The sequence below is a fragment of the Schistocerca piceifrons genome, chromosome 1 (genome assembly GCF_021461385.2).
Source record: "Schistocerca piceifrons isolate TAMUIC-IGC-003096 chromosome 1, iqSchPice1.1, whole genome shotgun sequence".
Taxonomy (NCBI): Eukaryota; Metazoa; Arthropoda; class Insecta; order Orthoptera; family Acrididae; genus Schistocerca; species Schistocerca piceifrons.
This window is the reverse complement of record NC_060138.1, coordinates 336,661,964-336,684,635: the sequence shown is the minus strand read 5'-3', so window position 1 is coordinate 336,684,635 and position 22,672 is coordinate 336,661,964. Positions and strand designations below refer to the sequence as shown.

Genomic DNA, 22,672 nt, shown 5'->3' with positions numbered 1-22,672 from the left:
CTAGAGGACAAATGTAAGGATGTAGAGGCCTATCTCACTAGGGGTAAGATAGATACCGCCTACAGGAAAATTAAAGAGACCTTTGGAGGTAAGAGAACGACTTGTATGAATATCAAGAGCTCAGATGGAAACCCAGTTCTAAGCAAAGAAGGGAAAGCAGAAAGGTGGAAGGAGTATATAGAGGGTCTATACAAGGGCGATGTACTTGAGGACAATATTATGGAAATGGAAGAGGATTTAGATGAAGATGAAATGGGAGATATGATACTGCGTGAAGAGTTTGACAGAGCACTGAAAGACCTGAGTCGAAACAAGGCCCCCGGAGTAGACAATATTTCATTGGAACTACTGACGGCCGTGGGAGAGCCAGTCCTGACAAAACTCTACCATCTGGTGAGCAAGATGTATGAAACAGGCGAAATACCCTCAGACTTCAAGAAGAATATAATAATTCCAATCCTAAAGAAAGCAGGTGTTGACAGATGTGAAAATTACCGAACTATCAGCTTAATAAGTCACAGCTGCAAAATACTAACACGAATTCTTTACAGACGAATGGAAAAACTAGTAGAAGCCAACCTCGGGGAAGATCAGTTTGGATTCCGTAGAAACACTGGAACATGTGAGGCAATACTGACCTTACGACTTATCTTAGAAGAAAGATTAAGGAAAGGCAAACCTACGTTTCTAGCATTTGTAGACTTAGAGAAAGCTTTTGACAATGTTGACTGGAATACTCTCTTTCAAATTCTAAAGGTGGCAGGGGTAAAATACAGGGAGCGAAAGGCTATTTACAATTTGTACAGAAACCAGATGGCAGTTATAAGAGTCGAGGGACATGAAAGGGAAGCAGTGGTTGGGAAGGGAGTAAGACAGGGTTGTAGCCTCTCCCCGATGTTGTTCAATCTGTATATTGAGCAAGCAGTAAAGGAAACAAAAGAAAAATTTGGAGTAGGTATTAAAATTCATGGAGAAGAAATAAAAACTTTGAGGTTCGCCGATGACACTGTAATTCTGTCAGAGACAGCAAAGGACTTGGAAGAGCAGTTGAATGGAATGGACAGTGTCTTGAAAGGAGGATATAAGATGAACATCAACAAAAGCAAAACAAGGATAATGGAATGTAGTCTAATTAAGTCGGGTGATGCTGAGGGAATTAGATTAGGAAATGAGGCACTTAAAGTAGTAAAGGAGTTTTGCTATTTGGGGAGCAAAATAACTGATGATGGTCGAAGTAGAGAGGATATAAAATGTAGGCTGGCAATGGCAAGGAAAGCGTTTCTGAAGAAGAGAAATTTGTTAACATCCAGTATTGATTTAAGTGTCAGGAAGTCATTTCTGAAAGTATTCGTATGGAGTGTAGCCATGTATGGAAGTGAAACATGGACGATAAATAGTTTGGACAAGAAGAGAATAGAAGCTTTCGAAATGTGGTGCTACAGAAGAATGCTGAAGATTAGATGGGTAGATCACATAACTAATGAGGAAGTATTGAATAGGATTGGGGAGAAGAGAAGTTTGTGGCACAACTTGACCAGAAGAAGGGATCGGTTGGTAGGACATGTTCTGAGGCATCAAGGGATCACCAATTTAGTATTGGAGGGCAGCGTGGAGGATAAAAATCGTAGAGGGAGACCAAGAGATGAATACACTAAGCAGATTCAGAAGGATGTAGGTTGCAGTAGGTACTGGGAGATGAAAAAGCTTGCACAGGATAGAGTAGCATGGAGAGCTGCATCAAACCAGTCTCCGGACTGAAGACCACAACAACAACAACATGTTATTCTCATAACCCGATAGAACTGCTGCAGTGCAACAGCACCAGCTGCTCCCACCATCTCCATACTCTTCACCTATTCCAGGTGCTTTTCATCCTTTGATGGTCTCTATTGCTTCATCTTCTTCCATCCAGGTTTGGTTCATCTCAACTTCCTCTATATCCCCTGGCTCCTTATTTTCCTCATCCATATTTCCACCGGGGTTTAGTAACTTTTCAAAATATTCCTTTACTTCTTACTGACCATCCAGACATTTTTCATCGTGCCTCTTTTCATGGCCTTCATTCCATAGATAACCTTCTTACTTCCACCACTGTGCTCTTCAATGATTTTTGTCCAATCTTTCGTCCATGTTCTCTGCACCGCTGCTATCACTCTCTTAACCACCCCTTTTTCTCTCTGCTTATTCCGTACTTGTTTCCTCTTTTCCGTCCTGAAACCATATGTGGACATTTTGATTTTCCTTGCAACTTCCTCTCATACTCTGTCTTTCCACCAAGGTGTTTCCTTCCACTTTTTATTAAAATTGGGTCTTCTGTATATTTTATTCCGTATCCTGTCCCCACTTATCTTATTTCATGGAAACTGCATGTCTGTTGCTTGTATTCTGCTCAGATCTTTCTTTGTCCAAGGCCAACATTCTGATCCATTGGTCAAAACTGGCAAATGATATGACTTGTACATCATGATCTTTGCTTTGTCAGGTATTTTGCAATTTCTTATTATGTTTGATACACAGTAATATAATTTTGAACAATTTTCTATTCTCTTCAAAATTTTATCCTTGATGTTTCCTTTCTTGGTCCAGTTATTTCCCAGATACTTGGAAGCATCTGCTTCTTTAATAATTTTCCCAATTATGTTACATCCTTAAGTTTAATTTTTCCTGCTGGTTTTTATTACTTCACTTGTTAAGCTTATTTCCATACCTTTTCAATTACTTTCTGCCAGGTGTTTAGTTCTTCTTCCAGTTTCTGCTGATTTTCTTCTCTGATCATAACATCATCTGCATATGCTACAATTTCCGTATCATCTGCTGCCTCAGGTCTTCGTCCATGACTATATTATAAAGCGCTGGTGAGAGCACACTTCTTCCTGAACCCTCTGTCTGTTCTAAACCGTTCTGATTTTTTGCCGTCTGTTTCAAACACAGTTCAGGCATTTTTGTACATATTTCTTGACAGTTGCAGTGTTGTCAAACCTTGCCATATCTCTTCCCTTCTGACAGTGTCGTAACCATTTTTTATATCTATGCATGCAAGTATGATGTCTTTCCCAAATTCCCATTTCTTTTCTACAACCTGTCTAGCTGTAAGTAGTTGATCCTTCAGGTCTAAATCCTTGTTGTTCTTCCCTTAACTGTGGTTCTGTCTTATTCCTGATTTTCTGTAAAGTTATCTTTTCATAAATCTTCATGCAATGGCACAGTAGTGCTATTCCTCTATGATTCACACAGAGCACCTTGTTACACCTCTCAAAGTTGGGTATGATAATTGCCTTTCTGCAGTCATCAGGTATCTTTTCATATGTCTGTAATATCCACATTATTCTATACACTGAATTCCTATGGATCCCACAAACTTTGATCATTTCCACTGTGATGTCATCTACTCCAGGAGTTGTTGTTGTTGTTGGTTTTCTCCCCCCCCCCCCCCCCCCCCCCCCCCCCCCAAAAACAGCTCTCTCTACATCCAGCATTTCCAGATCTTCTCTTTGTATTTCCTCTGTGATGGTGCCATTTCTTTCATCTCCCTCTGTCTCGTCATATGTGTTTGTTTCTTTCCGTGTTTTATATAGTTTTTGGAAGTATTCTTTCCATACTTCCAAAATTTCTCTTCCTCGCACATTGGTTTTCCTTCTTTGTTGATGACTTTTGCAGTATTTTCGTTTTTTTCCTTCTGTTACTTAATCTCTCCTTCCAAGCAGTAATCCCGACTTGCGGGGTCTGCTGTTATGGTTAACCGGATTTGGCGTGTTAATTTTAAGGAGTGGCCGGATGCCCTTCCTGTCACCCCCGGGATGAAATGTGTGTACCCCAACTGTCTGCATCTAGTGTAATCCATGGAATAGTACGAACGAGTTTCAAATGTCTGCGAGTCGTGTAACTGAGGCGGAACGTGGGGACCAATGTGGTATTCACGTAGCAAGATGTGGAAAACCGCCTAAAAACCTCATCCAGGCTGCCCAGCACACCAGCCCTCGTCGTTAGTCCGCCGGGCGGATTCGATCCGGGGCAGGCGCGCCTACCCGAGTCCAGGAAGCGGCGCGTTACAGCTCTCATCTATCCTGGCGGGCTCCTTCTATTACTTAATATACGGTATAATTTCTTGTCATCCTTAAAATATTTTTGTATTTCTTTCATAAATGTTTCCCAAGACGTCTTCTTAGCCAATGCAATAATCCTCCTCCTTGCTGCTTTGCGTACTTGTTTCCATCTATGTCTTTTATGTTCAGTCCTGGTTTTGAACCATTCTCTCCATGCATTATTCTTCTTCTTGACAGCTTCTGCAATTCTTTTGCCCCATCATGGTGTTTCTTTGTGTCTTTTTGTTGATGTGCTTCCACATGATTCTTCTGCTACTTTGACTAGGTCTTGTTTGAACCATCTCCATTCTCCCTCTACATCCTTCCCCTCATCTTTGGGAAGCTTGTCTTAATCTTCTCCGTTTATATCTCTTGGGTTTCTCTGTCTTTTAGTTTCCAGAACTTGATTTTTTCCTGTCTCTTTCCCTTGTATGTGCCTTTTCTGAATTTCTTCAGTGCCCCTACCAACAGTCTGTGGTCTCCATCGAGATTAATGCTTGGTATCACATTCACTTTTGTCAGGCATCTTCTGATTTACTTACTAATTATATTATACTGTATTATGGATGTCTGTTCCAGATTCCAGCTCTCCCTGGTAAACGTGTTACTATCTCTTTTTTTTACACCATTCATTATCAGTTATCTATTTATTTCTCAGACATGTGTCTACCAATATCTTGCCTTCCTCATTTCTGTGATCTTCTCCATGGCTTCATATGACTGTTTCACACCTGCCTCTATCATTCCCAACTCTAGCATTAAAGTCTCCTATAATCACAGTCTTGTTAGATGTTACAGTATCTTCCAGTTTAGTCATAAATGATTCCTTCTCTTCTGTTTTACACCCTATTTGGGAAGAATAAACCTGGAGTACATAAGAATATTTCTTTCTGTCAGTTCATTTATTTTGCTGTGACACCATTTCTTCTTTTGTCTCTTCCTGACCACCACATTTTATATCCTTTCTCCAGAACCTTTCTACCAGTCCCTCTCTTTCTTATCTCACTTATTCCCATTGTCAGTGTGTTCCCTTCTGTCATTATCTTTGTGATTTCTAGGATTCTTGCATTTTTTTTCTAAGGATACAACAGTAATAGCCCCAATTCTTACATATTTGTTTGGACACATTGAGACCACATTAATCATTGTACCTAGCAGATCTGCTCGAAGGCTTTATCACTTTTAGTATTGATTTTGATTGAAGGCTCATTTGATTGTTGGAAGCAAATGGGTTATCCATTACTGGCGTGCGGGTGTATTGTAGCTTCACCAGAGCCCCATTGGCTGTCACTTTTTAGGTTTCCTGCAGGGCCTCACGGCTAGCATAGCGATCTCGGAGCACGCACACACAGTCTCCACTGTACTTTGCTCCTACTTCATGCCATTGCTTCTCCCCCACAGCGTAACTTTCACTACTGAAAAATGGTAATCGCTATCCTTGTCTGTGAAAGATACTACTTTGACATCTGTGACTGTATTCTTTATGTCCTGATCACATGTTATGTAGTCTACTTTACTCTACAGATCATGGCTGTACCATGTTTCCTTCTGTATTTTGCAGAAATTTTAAAAAAAAATTGTATCTACTTTAACATAGTGTGCTTTGGGCCTAAAACACTTACCCCAGTGTTTAGCTCATTGACAAAAATCGTAATTACCGTTATCAAAACTCCCAACATGTACTTCCTCCGGTGATTTCTGTGTCATTTCATATATGTCCAGCATTTCCTATATGACCAGATAAAACTTTCTTTTTTGCCCTTTTCCATTTCTGGGGAATGGGAAAAAGTCACAGGGGCCAGATATGACAACTATGATTGATGCAAAACCATTCTGATTTTGTTTTTGGCCAAATACAACCGGGCATTCCACACAGTTTGATAGAAGCATTGTGATGTTGAAGGAACTAATCCTTTGATAACCAAAATGCAAGCAGTTTTTCTGCATTGCTTTGTGCAGTCATGTTATTACTTGATAGCTGGAATGAACAAAATCATGGTGAAATATGCATATATGTTTACAGCAGTAACTACTCACATTGGTTCTCATGTGTTTTACTTTATTCAGTAACAGTGGTAAAACTTTGGTATTGGTTGGTTTTGGGGTCAAAACCATTTAGTTTGCAACTTTGATTCCTGTAATAGGAAAAAGAATTTGATGTTCTCACACAAATAAAATAATTTTGTGGTTGAAAAGATGTAGTGATAGGGAGTAGTGTTGTCAGCATGGAGCCAGCAACAATTGGTAAGTTTCATCCAATTCAATGTATACCATAAGCTTCTTGGAGGGGATCTGTCAGTACTGCCCTTACTTCCACAAGAAATAAATTCTCATTATCTTTAGTTCCCTTTCATAGATGCGGCTAATGACTATTGCTTCATATAAAGTGGATGTGCTTACATTTCACATATGTAAGGCTTTGGCTATCTTTCTTTTTCTGTATTAAAATACTTGCTATGAGAGAAGAGGTGCAAGAAGCATTCTGTGAATTTGAAAGTAAATTTATCCGTACTGACCTGACAAGAGTCTTAAGAAGAGTAGGTATTATGCAGAGTCAGTGAATAGATAAAAAATGATTTAAGTAGATCAAAATCATCTGTAGTTGGTAAAAAAAAAAATGTAAATGCCATATGGCGTTGTTAGCTGAGATATCCCAAGGAGTGAGTTCAACTGCCTGTTGGAAAGGCTGCACTTCTTCGATGTGCACTGGTCCCTTTCCTTGCAGATATGTGAGAGTTGTGTCTTATATGTATTTATAGAGAGCAGGTGAGTGCATAGCATAATGGGTGTGTGCGTGGTGTAGTGTATGTTAGTGATAATGATGATGATGAAAGGAGGGAGCAGGTAAAACCCAGTGTTGGCACACGGCCTACTCTCCTTGAATAGTATGAAAGGAGTCTCCAAGCTTAACGTCCCCATTTGATGGACAGATCATCATCTACACTGTTACATGCTCCCACTTCATGAGACACTGCAGAAAAGTTTGGAATTTAGTCCAAGACATTAGCTCAATGATAGGCAATCAGAAACTATATGTCAACACCTCTCCTCACCTTGGTGACCAAATACTGGCACTGAAAATTTCATCCACAACCAGCATTCAAACCAGCATATCACCGAGTCAGTCGCCTCAACTACAGATGCTGGTTGATACAGTCAGTGATCATATTACTACCAAAACTGAGGAGTACACAGAGAAGATAGAAATATTGAATTAGTCATCTGAATTTTATTCATTACAGATGATCATAATAAGGTTTGTCCTTTCAATTACTGCACAAACGCCAAAATTACCAATATCAAGAGAGTTGCTTGCACGGTTAAAAATCAGTGAAAATTGCATAACTTAGGAAAGACAACTGGAACTGATTATATATTTGTATGATTATGTGAAAGAAGTTTATTTTAGCAGCAGTTTAAATAGCTCACTGTAGCAACAAAGTGTTCCCAACAATCCGAAAAAGTTTCTGGTTATTCCTGTAAAGTTGTTTGACAGAAGCAGATAACTGATGGCCTATTATTTGACAAAAATTTTATAGATTTAGGGAACATATTTTATGCTTGTGTATATATATTTTTTTAGTACCAAAAAATGTCTATATGGATTCCACAAATAGCAATATTACAATACTCAAAACTCAGCTGCCTTTCTTCCATGAGATCCAGAAGATGATAGGTAAAGGTGTTCAGGTTGATGCCATGTGTTCCTTGTGTTCTGGAAGCTATTTATACAGTTCCACCATCTTCATCAAGTGGACTGACAGGATGTATATAACCCGGGGCAACCGGGAGATCCAGGAAAAACCCATAAATTTTTTCATTCGAGTGAAAACCAGGAAAAACCCGGGAATTTTTTTAAATTCCAGGAATTTTTCATTGTTTTAGTTTTCAGTTAAATTTTGGTGGTTTTGACTGGTAAGAACCATTACTCTAACAAAGAATATTACTGTATCCCACTCTTGCAGAATAATGCTTCAACAGTAAAACATAGACGAGAGAAAAAAACGAAAATAAATTGTAATGGTTGTTTTAGCAGTTACTGGTGGGTTCATGCGCATGCGCAGTTGAGTCGTGTTTGAATAGTAGATTCTCCCGCTTCTGGCTACAGGAATGTGGCTGTTGGCTGTGCAAGCAGTCGCAGCAAGCAGCTAGGTGTTACCGGGAAAAGGGACAGCCAAATTCATATTCTTGAGGAAAAAAATTTTGTTACACAAATTGCCTAGCATCCAGTGCACGTTGGTCTATCAATTATTCATATTATTTTGAAACGCATCCCTGTTGGTTTTTGAACACATTTTAAATTGATTTCTGAATGAATCGTAAGTTGATTTTTGGATGCGTGCATAGTGTACGTGATGTGTCTGTCAGGTGAATCCTTGTTGCATCTAGAAATAAACTTTCTGCATACAAAGGGGGACGGGGCGATACGAGCTGATCGGAATAAAGCCGAACGGATGAATGCCAATCGCTGTCTGATTATGTGGTTGATTGGGTTTGTGAATGATCAGCGTTGTTATAATTACTAGCGAAATGCATAGATTCGGACTACCAGAGTGCAAATAAATGACCAGCAGGAATAACAGGCAAGAAAGATTATGTATTATCTTCTCGATGCATCCAAGAAAATGAATTGAAATAAGTTTTGACAATGGCAGGAATAGTTACAGAATTAGTGATGACAAGATTGTTTGTTAGAATGAGGAAGGAGAAGAAACGAGGACATCACACAAATTATGGAAGAATATGACGATTACAAATTTGTATAAACATTTCTTACTACTACTACTACTACTACTTCTTTTCGATCTCATACTTGAGAAACTGGAGCATGTGAATGAAATGTGAAACTATTTCCTAACAGAAAGTTTTTTGCCTGTAGTAGGCCTCATAGGCATTTGATATTGGTACTTCATGAATTATATTATGTCGTGCTGTAAAAATGACCATTTGTGTCAAAACAGTTTCATTTATTTGGTGTGTGTTACAATTGCTGCAATATTAGAGAGGCCTATTTTGTTTTATCTAGCAGACAAGTACAAAAGGACGTAATCAGATCAAGAAACCACACCAGTCTTGAGTACTATTTGTATTAACAGCTTTTTGAGTATTAGACGACATTTCGATTTTTCATGTAGCAAAACATTTGACGAACATTGATGAGGTAATAGATTGTTTCACAGAAAGGAAAGGAAAGCTGTTCAAGGTTAGAGATAAAAAAATGCTAGGAGTTAAGGATTGAAGAAATGTGTACTGTATTGCTTGTCTCTTGTCTTTATTGGTTTTATGCATCCTATATTTAATTTTATGTCACACAAAACAGCAAGTTATTAGCCAGTAGGCAATAAAGAGTGCAAATTTTCTGAAAAGTTCTTGTTCTCCCAGTTACAAATAATCCCATCCAGTATAGATCGTGAGTATTTTTAAGAGGGGCAGGATGTCAAACCGGCCGACTGGGAGCAGGAGAGGCACCACAGAACATTTTAATTTCCACTGTCATGAGCATAGTTTGATGGTATCCATTACAAAATATACACGTTTCAATTCCACATAGTGAAATACAGTGACGTGCGATAGAAGAATGCTGTTATAGAGACGTGGCACTACACTTTGGCACACTTAAGACCAAATAACATGTCTTACATTTCCTCGAACACATATGTTTTATGTTTCAGACTTTTCAGGAAGATCTGCACTACAAGATGAACATATTTTTGAAAATCTGATTTTTTTCAGTATTGACCCGGTTCGCAAATATCCGGGGATGATGCGCAGAGCAGTCTTGAGTTATAGGGGATAGTCTCTACGTTACCTGTGTTTACATTTAGTGATTTTGTTGTTTCCCCTTCGTTTACTCTCATGTCAAATGAAAACAAAATGGATATCTGTGGCCGAGAGCTATCAAGTGAATTAAAATACATTCACATATTGACGGAAGGCTAAAATATGTTACTAGTTTCAGATTCTATTTTATGTCCACATTTCTGGCAGTCAAGCATTAATCGCCTTGTAGAACAATGAATTTATTTTTGTCTGTTTGCTGAAGAAATTTGACTTTTATTAACCTTTTCCGCAGAGACAGTTAATGTATTCGAAACGAAGTTTTTGTCTTGCTTCTTTTATGACATAATGTATGATCTTTTAATGTTTTACACGTACTAACATACGGGCTTGGTAGCCGTGCAAGCATGGTGTCGCCTGGTATCTGCACACTCTGGCACCTGCTGAAATGAACCTCTTTCTAAAAGGTTGGAGGAAAATATTGCGAATGGTGGTTTGAAAAGCGTTACTTCCAAAGTCAATATCCTTTTACTTAAGTTGAACTATGCGCGAGAATGTACCATTAATTTCTTAAACCACACAGCATTAGACTCTCATTTAAAAATCAACTCTTTGATGATGAGCCATTTAGAAGAATTTCAAACCCTGAAAATCAGACATTTATGTCATTATTAAACATTTTACTGGCACATTTGTGTGATATATCTTAAAAGTGTAACACGCCCAAAAAAGATCAACATTATATGTGAAAGCTTGGCTTCTCTTCCAGCTTATTAACCTAAGAGACCAATATTATAAGTGAAAGCTTTACTTTTCTTGTAGCATCATTATGTATATGTATTTAAACTATTAACTTTCCCTGTTTCTGTGTTCGTGCTGCTTAACAGTGATGTTTTCGTGTGACTAAGGGCCTCCTGTCGGGTAGATCGTTCGCTGGGTGCAAGTCTTTCGATTTGATGCCACTTTGGTGACTTGTGCGTCGAAACAGTGATGTTGCTGTTGGCTGACTACATCACGTGTCCTATGCTCTGAATATCCACTATCATCGGCTGGCGAGATCACGAGACATGAGCTATGACTGGCTTACAAATGCGCATCGAAGTCTCAATTTCAACGATTTGGAAAGTATCATGCGGTGTTTGGTGGAATTCCAAGGTATACTTTAGTAATACGAAAAGACGCAGCGTATATGTTGCTGCACATCAAAGATGTTTCCAAAACGTGTTTTTTCCCCTGAGTTTCGTTTTCTAAAGTGCAGGGAAATTCTATGCATAAACATTCAAAGGATTGCTAAGTTTTGCACTTCCAAGGGAAAAATACTGTCACTTAACACGGAAAAAGTGTGTTTTCACCCGGGAGAAGGTGTATTTTTAACTGGGAAATCTGGGAATTCCCCCCACCCCCTCGTATACACCCTGACTGAATATGAGTCTGTGGGATATCAGACTAGTTTTTCAACTGGTTTCAAGACTTTTTTGCAGATAAAAAGTCATTCTAAACAGTCCAGAATCATCAGATGGGAGTGTAAGCTTGGGTATATCAAGAGTTTTATAGAGCTGTTACTGTTCACAGTAGATACAGATGATCTGATGGATACTGCCAGAAGCTCCATGAGGTTGTTCAAGGATGGTGCTTTTACATGTAAAACTTTTCAAGTTGCAGCAACAGAAAATTGTAGTGAAATGCAGGAAGACTGTAGAAGATTGATTCTCAGTTCCCAGATTTGCAATTGACCCTCAGCATAAATACATGCATTGTATTGCGTATACCTTGAGAGGAAGACCAGTTACTGTTTTATACACAATTACCAATCAGTCACTGGAAAATAGTGGCAGCCTAAGGTTAAAAAGAAAGCATTAAACCAGTTCTAGAAAAAGCAGGTCCCACTGTCAGTTTAATTTGACGAACTTCAAGAAATTTCTTTTCTTTAAAACTGGATTACAAACAGTCTCGACTACAATAAAAAGTTTATTTCACTGGTTACCCATCTTGGTCAGTATGTGACAATTCTTAGACCTTTATACCATGATGGTAGGCGGTGGCAGTGAATGGAGCAGGCATTATGATTCCACAAATGTCAACTGTGTCCATTTTTTTAAGTATTTTTAGCCAGACAGCTGTTTCTCCACGAGAAATATTCTCAAAAATAGCCAACTTCTTTTCATCTACAAAAGAGGTATTATGCAAAACTCTTATTTGGTAGGTTCTTGAGTGTTGCTCATAAGTCTTGGCACCCTTACCAGCTACAATTGATAGTGGAGATGGGGAAGAGCCAAGGGAGAATGGCAACATTTATCACTGGTTCATGAGAGCATTACCTAATGTTTTCATTGCACTTTAGTGGTAGATGCCACAAGAGAAGTGTTGTGCATCCTGTTAAAATTCTGAAAGCAGCTGATCTAAGAAAAATCACACATGTTTCATCCCACATATGTCTTGCGAAATGGTCATGGTGGTAAATTCAGAGAAATTTAGGCTCTAATGGAGATCAATCAACTACTTTACTTTTACTTCCACAGCCACCATGCTTCTGTCAATCTTGTACCACTGTTGCCAAATTGTCAACTTACATATCATCCTGGATCTGGGCACAGAACATCTCTCCACCATGTATCAGTACATTTTAATGTTCTGGTGTGATAGCAGTTCATAGTTGTATCAAATGACCATTGTCATCAGTGTTTAGCTGTTTTCAAAACAGTTATTGCAGTTTATGTTTGTGTAATCACTGGACTATTCTTACAAAATGCATTCTTTAATATTTTGTGCAATTCTGAAGCAGTTCCACAAAGTTTACAACAAAATATTACACATATATACTGCTTATTACTGATTATTTTTTTATCAGTTGTACGACTCGCCTGTTCTCCAGCATGATGCACTTTTCTGTGATTCAAGAAGGGTGCGTGATTGGGAAGAACATAACAGTGTCACAGTGTGCTCTATTCAACACCCATTGCATTTAGTATTATTGCTCCTACTGCCTGCAACATATGTTAGAAGTCATCCCAAGGAACAGCATTAACCTTAAGAAGCAGACTCAACCAAGGTTGCCTGATAATGAGGCAAATTGTTTGTAGCAAACATTTCACCTTCACTCAAAATTTTCTTTGAAAGGAATTGCATGTAATGGTTCTAAACAAAAATGGAGGTGTCAAAATAATATGTAGTTTGGTGATACCTGTGCTGTTTCTGGGACTTTGATGTCTTTCAGACTGTTGTGCATTAATATTTCGTGACCGTGACGGTAACTGGTGCATGGCAGGTATCTGACAGTCTGACAGCTGCTGTATTCATCCTCCCCCCCCCCCCCCCCCCCTTCGCCCTGTGTGCTAATCAAGTTTGTTTTTAGGTGTGGTCTCGGAATGCTGTAAAATTATTCATGAGCTATTAAGAGATGTTACTTGTGATGTTTGTGAGCATCATACAAATAATTACATTTCAAATTTTAGAACATGATATTTAGAGATACAAAAATAGAGTATTCAGGTGCCAGAAACACAGACTAGCCTATTTAAAATTTAAAACACTGTCTTCTAGAACTAATGAATCACAATGATACATCAAAGGAGAGACCAAGTGGAAGATATTGTATCAACTGCTCTGCTCTCTCATAACAGTTAGTTGCTGTTGAGGTAGGAAAATTACCTCTAGCCTTATTTGTAGCCCGTTTGAGCCAAATGTATTTCAGTGAGACAGTGTGCTTGGTTTTTTTAAGTTGCTTGTGTGTTGTGCACTCCCATGTTTCTTTTACTTTTTGTATCTATGTTATTTCATGCTTTCTTCATCTAATTTTAAACCACGCATCCACCCAATGTGACATTTTAATTTGTCATGGCACATTTACTACTCTATTTATCTGCACTAAAGACAACACATCAATAGTCATATCTGGATGTTGTGTTGCTTACAAGTATCTGTCTTTGTACTTTCTCATGGTTGTCCAGTAAAGTGTAGTATGATGCTGTTGTGTTTATGGATAAGAATATACAACTTTTTCAAAATTACTAAAAGCTTAAATTGATTGGAGGCCAATCAATGTTCTAATGTTTCTGTCACTTTTCATTTACAGTTATTTTCTATAATGATAACTGATATATAAACCTTGTACACCCCAGTTTTTATCCAGTTACACTCCACACATCCTTTAGCATTGCAAAAAATTTTGAGATCACTTTCTTTGTAGATAACTTTCTCTCATTGCATTGGAACTATGAAATAGATTAAAAGCGTTTATAAGGAAACGAGTAGTCCTCTACTTTGTAAGCTTTGATCGGGAACTATAATAACAGGAGTGGAACGAAACATTCACTCAGTAATATAATCTTTTCAAACTTGAACCTTTATGATGGATCGAGCCTTGAAACTCTGATTTCCTAGTCTTAATCTCGCACACAGCTTTGATTATTCAGGAAGGTTCATGGACAGTGTCATCCCTCCTCTGCTTCCCATTTGCTACAAAATTGTACTTACTGAAGCAAAATACAAGAGAGAAAAGAAATACATTAGAATGAGACGAACTACACAAATACCTGTAGGAATAGGTGCACTATTATTGGAAAAAATGGGGAATATGTAGTACGATGGTTGTGGCAGGTCTCTTGATAGTTTTTGGCAGAACATGTAAGCTTAATTATGGATGTAATCAACCAAAGGAGTAATATTAAATGCATTTACAAGAATAAGTGTAATAGAGCAGAAAGGACAAAAGAGAAAAGTGAGGAAAGTCTGAAGTGTGAAGAACAGCAAAGGCACATGTTGCTGTTATCCTTTTCATATTTTGTTTATTTTACACTGGTTGTCACTAACTTTGTGTATTATTTCCCTTTGTGTACTGATTAACTTTTTCTGCCGCTCTCAGATTGTACCTTTTTGTGCCATTTTGTAACAACACAATTTTTTTGTGTCAATCACTTACGGAAGCCCTTGGCTTGTAGGTGATTTTCATTATTGTTTGAGGATAAAACTATTTATAACTGAAGAAATCATATATTCTCTCATTGTATTCCATTTGTCAATCCCTGCGTTATTTCAAATGTGAATGGTATGCTTCCTCTGTAAGTCAGGAATATTCAGATTCTGTTTTATTTTTTAGAGAGTAAAGAAATCCTGTTTACTCCATTGCTATTGACAGTTGTTATAAGTGCAAGTGCATGATCTTTCTGATACCAAGAGTGCTTTTGATTGAGTGGCATGTCATGCATATGCAGTTTCTCATGAAGTCATCTTTAAATATTCTCAAATACAGCACTCTTAGAAATGAAGAACAATACTGTGTACTAAATCTTTTAGAACAAAAAAAAAAAGTTACTCTAGTTTTTGAACAGTGTAGATGTCCGTACATAAGAAATAGTTAGTATTGAACAGCGCGACACTTTTGAGAGGCTCAGTATGTGATTAAATTTACAAATACCTTGTAACACTATGTTAGCCTCAGTATAAAGTGTGCTATTTATTATTTGATTTTTCTTCATATAAAGTTACAGCAGTGCCCTTTCATGAGTTCTGGAAGTATATAACCACCACCACCACCACCACCACCACCAACAACAACAACAACAACACAATATATCTGTATTTTCATTTAATACCTTGGTTTCACAGTCAGGGGTACAGCAGTTATTTGTACCTGGCCATCTAGGTTTCCCAAGATCTTCCTAAATCACTCCAGGTAAATGCCATTGATGGCTCCTTTGGAGTAGCACAGCCGATAATTCTTAATTTTTTTTTATCCCCCTCCTCCCCCTCCCGGCCTTGACAATTTCTGAACTTGTGCTCCGTCTCCAGTGGCCTCGATGTTGATGGTACATTAATCCCTAGTCTTTGTTCCTGTATGTTTGTGGTAGTAAGACATCAGGGAAAAACTAACTACATGCTGTATAGCTGAGGCAGGTAGATAGGCACATTAACAAGATCGCAAAAAGAGCTCACCTTTTGGATGACGTCCCTCCTTCAGAAACACAAACAACTCCACTGACCATTCAGACTTCTGTAATACGTTGAGACAGTGTGTGTGTGTGTGTGTGTGTGTGTGTGTGTGTGTGTGTGTGTGTGTGTGTGTTTTTAGTTTTCCATCACTTAATTTTTAAGAGGGCCATTGTGTATTTTCATTCATCTTTATGTGCCTGCTGACCTCTCAATGTGTCAGCTATGAGGAGAAGGTTTACATTTACTCCTTGCATTATTTTTCCCACCCAGTATATTTCTTAATATTGTAGTTCGGACTAGGATATGATTTTATCTGCAATGTTTGCAGTTAAAGACTGTATCACTTTCATCAACGTGACCAGAAGCATAATGACTGGACGGTTGGTAGGGTGCTCCAAAGCAAATTGTATTGAGGCATGCCTTGAATAAGCGAAAAAAAAAAAAAAATGTCCTTTACAAATATTAACCTAAGTGGAGGTATGAGACTTTATGAACCACATAAAACTTAACAAATAAAAACATACACATACATTTTTGTTAAGACATAATAATAAACAATGCAAAAAAAATGATGTTATTAAATCTCTTTGAACCCATATTTCATACAGTAGGGAAAATTATCTCAAATGATATGATTACTTCTAAGATGTAACAGACTTCTTTCTGCCAAAAGCATCCATATCTGGGAAGGAGGGGCAACTATGTTGTGTTTGTTTACCTTGCAGGAACCTCCTAATGCTGATACATCGTATGATTGAGTTTGTGATACGGGAAGGTCCAATGTTTGAAGCAATGATCATGAATCGAGAAATCAACAATTCCATGTTCAGGTAGGTTACTTTCGTGTTGCAAAATGAATTGTTATCCATCTATCATGTAGTATAACCAAGGTGTTATAAAATTTGTAATTGGTTACAGATTCCTGTTTGAAAATCAAAGCCCAGCCCATGTGTATTATCGATGGAAATTATTTTCAATGTTACAAGGAGATTTGCAGCTCAGTTGGAGAACACAGGAATTTCGAATGTTTAAAGGTGAGAACTAGCACCAACGGCATATACAGTAGAAGACTAAAATTGTTGTGGATCTAAAGAGCACCTTTTTTTTCCCCTTCTTGCTGCTTTTGTATTCTGAACAAGGTTTGGCATGGAAAGTAATAGAAAAGGTGATTTTTTTAAGTGCTTCATTAATGTTTGGTATGAACAAAACATAACAGCTGCTATTTTGCTTTCTCTGCCTCGTGATGACTGGGTGTTGTGTGATGTCCTTAGGTTAGTTAGATTTAAGTAGTTCTAAGTTCTAGGGGACTGATGACCATAGATGTTAAGTCCCATAGTGCTCAGAGCCATTTTGCTATTTAGCACAAGCAGGAACAAATGTACATGTTTGTATCTTTCTGTAATTGCTTTGCATTAGTTTACAGTTTCCTTACATATATATATATATCAACAGCAGTGTGACTACAGCAATTGGTTTTGGTAGTGCTAGTTGCAAAATGTTGTGTGAAAGAGTAACTTCTGCTGAACGGGTTAATATTTCTCAAAGAACTCTGCTATCATGCTGCAGTTCAGATGTCCAGTAAAATTGAGAATAATTAATAATATCAATTGAAATTCACTATAAACTGTAACTAACCACTTTTATTAATCATCCGCTGTATGCTTCAATCACAATATGTATTAATTAAAAAAATTCTTGCACAGTATGTGCAATAACAATTTAATTTACTATTACTCATCACAAGTCACTACAAATTATTACAATAATGTGTTTGCTACTAGATGATGTAATATTACTACAAATATAAGTTACAGCACCATAAACCAGCTTTTTTTCCCAGTAATGTGTAACATTTATAGAAAAAAATAATGAAATTGTTGGTTTTAGCTGACTTTCTTGCACCATTATAGATATCATTATGAAAGTAGGTACCTCAAGATTCGCTCAAGAGCACAGAAAATGTGTGATAATTTTGTATACTAATAACAAAAAAAAGTTAGTTGTCAGCAATAAGATGACATCCATAAGTAGTTGTTGCAATAAGTAAAATCCCATGTTTACAAGATATTTTCAGGAAAAACATTTTCCTTTTTCAAATTGTGGAAAAAGCCTTGCAGATAAAATAGAATGCTATAAGAAATTTTGCTTTTGTAGAGATTGCCATAACTAAAATATTTGTGTTCTCTTGCACTTCATAGAAATTTCTGATGATGAAGTTGTTAAATAGATGCTAAATCAATTGTTGTAAAATGTGACACATCATCATTGTATCACACTGCTTCGGAACTTATTTTATTTTCAAAAGACTCTATCTATTGTAAGGTGCAAGGATTCACGTTAACCGACTAGAAAACTGGGATGGTCGGGTGGTGTACCATAAAACAAGAGCAAATAATTCATATCTCCCAAAAATTTAATATTTGCAACCCTGTCAAACTTACACCCACCACTCCACATATGATGCTGGAGACCTTAGAACAGAAAAAAACATAAGAGTGAAAAATGTAATTACCTTGACAGTATGAACAGTGAATTTTAAAGCATTGTACTGATTAAGTTACTAAATTGTGTATAGCATGTTGAAATTGTGTACAATTTGTCTAATAAAGAAAAAAGTGTAGTATTGTACTAACATCTACATTTGGAATAAAATCAATAGTTTTATGTTTAAGATTCCATAAATAATTTGTTCACCATTTGATTCAGATCAACGTCAACTGGCAGTGCTTTCACTCATTCGTTTTATAATTCATTCTCCTGTTGCATTATATTTCTCTATGCTATATTCAGTTTAACTTGGGTCATATCAGCTCAATCTGTGTGCTCTGAGAGGAATAGGATGAAAGTTTGCACTTCTCATGTGCTTGGATGAAAGCTCGTCCCTAGTTTCAGCATGGGAGAATGAAACACCTTTCTTATACAACCAGTCCATTATGCCTTCAATCACTTTAAAGATAGGAGCTTGTCAACTTATGTGGACTGGTAGCATTACCTATTACAATAATGAACCTTCCTTCCACTGGGGGTAACCAGGTAATGAAATTATCAATGAAAGCAGTGCCTTTTTTAATTCAGAGTTGGGAAAAAGTGTGACAACTCTTGCAGTAATGAAAAATCTAATGCATTTCCTGGTATTTATGGTACCAGCATGTGCCATGTCGTCTTCATCACCATGACCTGTAGGTACTTTCAGGCCACCTTTCCCCTTGGACCCATGCCAAATGTCTTTTTGTGAAACCAAAGTTTTATCCACTTAAAATGTAAGCCTGTTATCCTTCGTACACATTAAATTCATAGTCTGCCCTTTGAAAGCCGTCAGTTTGTTTTTGCAAAGATCTGACTGAGACTCCTCATACTCAATGTTGTGAAATAGATCTGCTGTGATTTTACTAGTTTAGAAAATTCCCCTCAATTTTAGCTTTTCTGATACACTTTGCTGGCCATTTCTGTATTAAGTCATGCCAGTGCAGCAGCTTTCCCATTTTTATCCATTGGACGAACACATACCATTGATCTTCATTATCATTGGTACTGAACTTCAAAGTAAAACAAATTTGCAGAAGGTAAAAGTAACCACATGCAAATGACAAGTTCTGATAACTGATAAGCTAGTATCCATCAAGACAAAGTCGTAAGACATTTTTTTTTTCTTTTTTGTCGGTGTAGGGGCTTGAAAAATTGTCAGTGCATAATAATGCAAGAATCTAACTTTCGAAAATTATTATTTGTGCATTTGTTGTAAATTGTAAATTTGGTGATAGAAGAGATTTTAATTGTTAGACCTACTTACCTGTGCTTTTGTGTCCTTTGTCCCTTGTAATTTGTGTGTTCATCATAGTAGTTTCATGTTTATTAGGAGGATCAATATGGAGACCGCCACCTATGAATCCATATACACAGGGCATGCCAGATGAGCTTGTTGAAGGAGAAGAAAAAGAACCAAGAAAGGGAAGCCTTTCCAACACGTGAGTGTTTTATTTTCTGTTAACTTTAAAATGGTTTCTTTCTTTCTTTTTATTTCTTGTTCTGCAAATGTGTTGGGAATTTCATTTCTGTGTGAAGAAAAATAAATGGATTATAGCCATACTACTTCCCATGAAAACAATCCCCATTTCTGAACTACGGTTGTACTGACTTCCTCCCTTGAGCTGGGGTTTATATATTTGAAAACCTATCAATGAAGCATTAGTTGTGATGATTAAACTAAAAGAAGGATTAAGTAGCTCAGAAATTAGAATTTGGTACTCATATAAATGTCACACATAATGGGGAGAAAATATACAAAATATTCATTGTTTAATCATGGATAATATCCAAAAATATTTCAAATTTTGATTTCAGTCAGAGGGACAGGCTTGAAGATTTACTGCGCAATATGACTCCAGAACGCATGAAGGTTGCAGAAGCCATGGTATTTTGTATTGAACACAGTGAAGCTGCAGAGGAAATATGTGATTGCATAGCAGAATCACTTTCAATATTGCAGACACCTATTCCAAAAAAGGTAAATGTGGTTAGCTGCAATTTAAGTAGTTTATTTCATAAATTTTGAATATATATTGTAGTATTTTCTTGGATGCATATTATGCTTGTGTATTGTCTAGCTCTCAATCATCAAATATAAGTGTATGCTCATGATGTGAAATTCAGATGCTGGTTTCATTAATAAATAAGTCAAGAGTTGTTTGGTGCTGCTATTTGTCTGTAAATCAAGAAATTTAATGTTGTGTTTTACAGATTGCTCGCCTGTATTTGATTTCTGATATATTGCACAACTGTGGGGTTAAGATAACCAACGCATCATATTATCGAAAAGGGTGAGTTAATAATAACATTCACAGTGATACTAACTAAGCATGACATTACTGCTCTAGCTTCACACAGTTTCTGAGTACAGAAACTGTGTGAAGCTAGAGCAGTAACGTCATGCTTAGTTAATACGATATTTTGAAAAATAAGTATCATGAAAAGGTGTTGAGTATGTACATGAGCATCAGCTAAAAACACTGCAACAATGCATTTGCCTTACAATTACGTATTGCACTAGGCTAAGTTTTATAAATTGTCTGAGAGGGGAATTAATTAAAATCATTGTTTTCACACACTTGCTGTGTAATCTCCAGTTTATGTGATAATAGGTATTTCCACAGCAGAAGTACGAGACATCTCTAGTAAGTATTACAAGTTACTTGCACATCTTCTCAGATAATAACCTTCAATTTGAATACACAAATTCATTTTCTTCCACTTTGAGAAGACTCCTTGGGAAGATTGTTTGAGAACACTCACAAGAGATTATTTGGAATGAAGGCATTATTTATGTTGCCGGGGGGAGGGGGGGGGGGGGGGGAGTGAAGCACTCTGAAGGAATGGTCAGATGTCAGCATAATGTCGTACATATGTACATATACACAGTATCAGCAAGCGTGTAAATGATTTGATGGGTGCATAGTACAGACACATGAGTGCATTAGTATTGTTCTTGTTTAGTGTGGTTACGAAGACTGGTAGAGTAAATAGAGGTGTTTACAGAGTCAGATGTTGAGTGATCACTGTGGCAGACGTGAGGATACTGCATACTCATGTGATACAGCATTATCAGCACCTGGCAGTGTTTGAAAGGAGCCATATTGTGTACCTCCATTATGCTGGCTGGTCAAATGGTGCCTTATACATATTTGGGGGCATTTTAATATGACAGTGGTCCAATGTTGGATTGCATGGGAACATGAGGGCAAGCACACTAGTCATCAAGGTTTCGATCAACCATGTCTGACCACCATTAGGTGGTATCACCGTATTGTGCACCAAGCATGTTTGTAACCCCCTTCATATCTGCATCTGCCATCCAAGAACAAGTAATAGACTTGCTGCAACATTCTGTGTCATCCCACACTGTCGGTCAGAGATGAGCAGCACCAGGGCTAACGAATTACCATCTCATGCATAGTCTGCCATTAACACCACAACACAAAGAGCTCTGTTTGAGTGGTGGGTTGACAAGAATCGCGGACTGCTGATGGATGGCATTGCATTGTGTTCAGCGATGAATTGCGGTTGTACACTATCGTGAATGAACACTGTCGATGAGTAAGGCAGCAATCTGGGAAGAGATTCCTTCCTTCCTATGCTTTGGTGAGACACAGCAGTGTTACTCCTGGTGTCATGGTGCGGAGAACCATTGGACATGACTTCAGGTCACGGCTGATAGTGATTGAGGGAGTTCTGACAGTTCAGCAACATGTCACGGGCATCATGTGTCCTCATGTGTTATCTTTTATGTGACAGTATCATGGTGCCATTTTTCAACAGGACACTGCTCGTCCATACCCAGAACATGGTTCTATGAACTTTCCAAGTGATACTGAGGTAATCCCATGTCCAGCAAAAGCCTCAGAACTGTCCTCAATAGAACACGTGTAAGACCAGCTTGGACGTCAGCTCTGCCCCTGTGTTAGTATCCAGGATATCAACAACCAGATACAGCTGCTTTATGGCACCTTTATTCCAGATCGCTGTGTCGGCGTAATACTAACTCATAACCCAGTACCCAAAACACCGATATTAATTCCATGTATTCTGGAATTACAGTTCCTCCTGTTTTCTTAGTTAATAGCTGTTGCCAAATACTTCTTGCCATTTTTTAGGTCAGCTGTTCTTCTGTGCTGCTCTCCCAACTTAAATGTTGTCATAAACAAAAATCTTCTCTCAACAGATGTCAGGTTTTCTTTAATTATTTGAATAAAATTGTAGAGAACAGAGAGAAGTGGTGCAGTGGTTAGCACACTGGATTCACATTCGGGAGGACTATGGTTCAAACTCATATTCGGCCATCCTGATTTAGGTTTTCCTTGATTTCCCTAAATCGCTTCAGGCGAGTGTCA

The 22,672-nt window shown here is 37.7% G+C and overlaps 1 protein-coding gene across 2 annotated transcripts in view; it reads left to right on the top strand.

Annotated features, from left to right (window-relative positions):
* LOC124783363 (U2 snRNP-associated SURP motif-containing protein) overlaps nucleotides 1-22,672 on the top strand; it is a 165,327-nt gene that overhangs the window by 92,205 nt on the left and 50,450 nt on the right. For both annotated transcript variants that reach the window (XM_047254016.1, XM_047254015.1), the window contains exons 11-15: nucleotides 16,514-16,618; nucleotides 16,707-16,822; nucleotides 19,645-19,753; nucleotides 20,130-20,292; nucleotides 20,526-20,605. In XM_047254016.1, coding sequence (XP_047109972.1) covers nucleotides 16,514-16,618; nucleotides 16,707-16,822; nucleotides 19,645-19,753; nucleotides 20,130-20,292; nucleotides 20,526-20,605 — 573 coding nt within the window. The remainder of the gene's footprint in view (nucleotides 1-16,513; nucleotides 16,619-16,706; nucleotides 16,823-19,644; nucleotides 19,754-20,129; nucleotides 20,293-20,525; nucleotides 20,606-22,672) is intronic.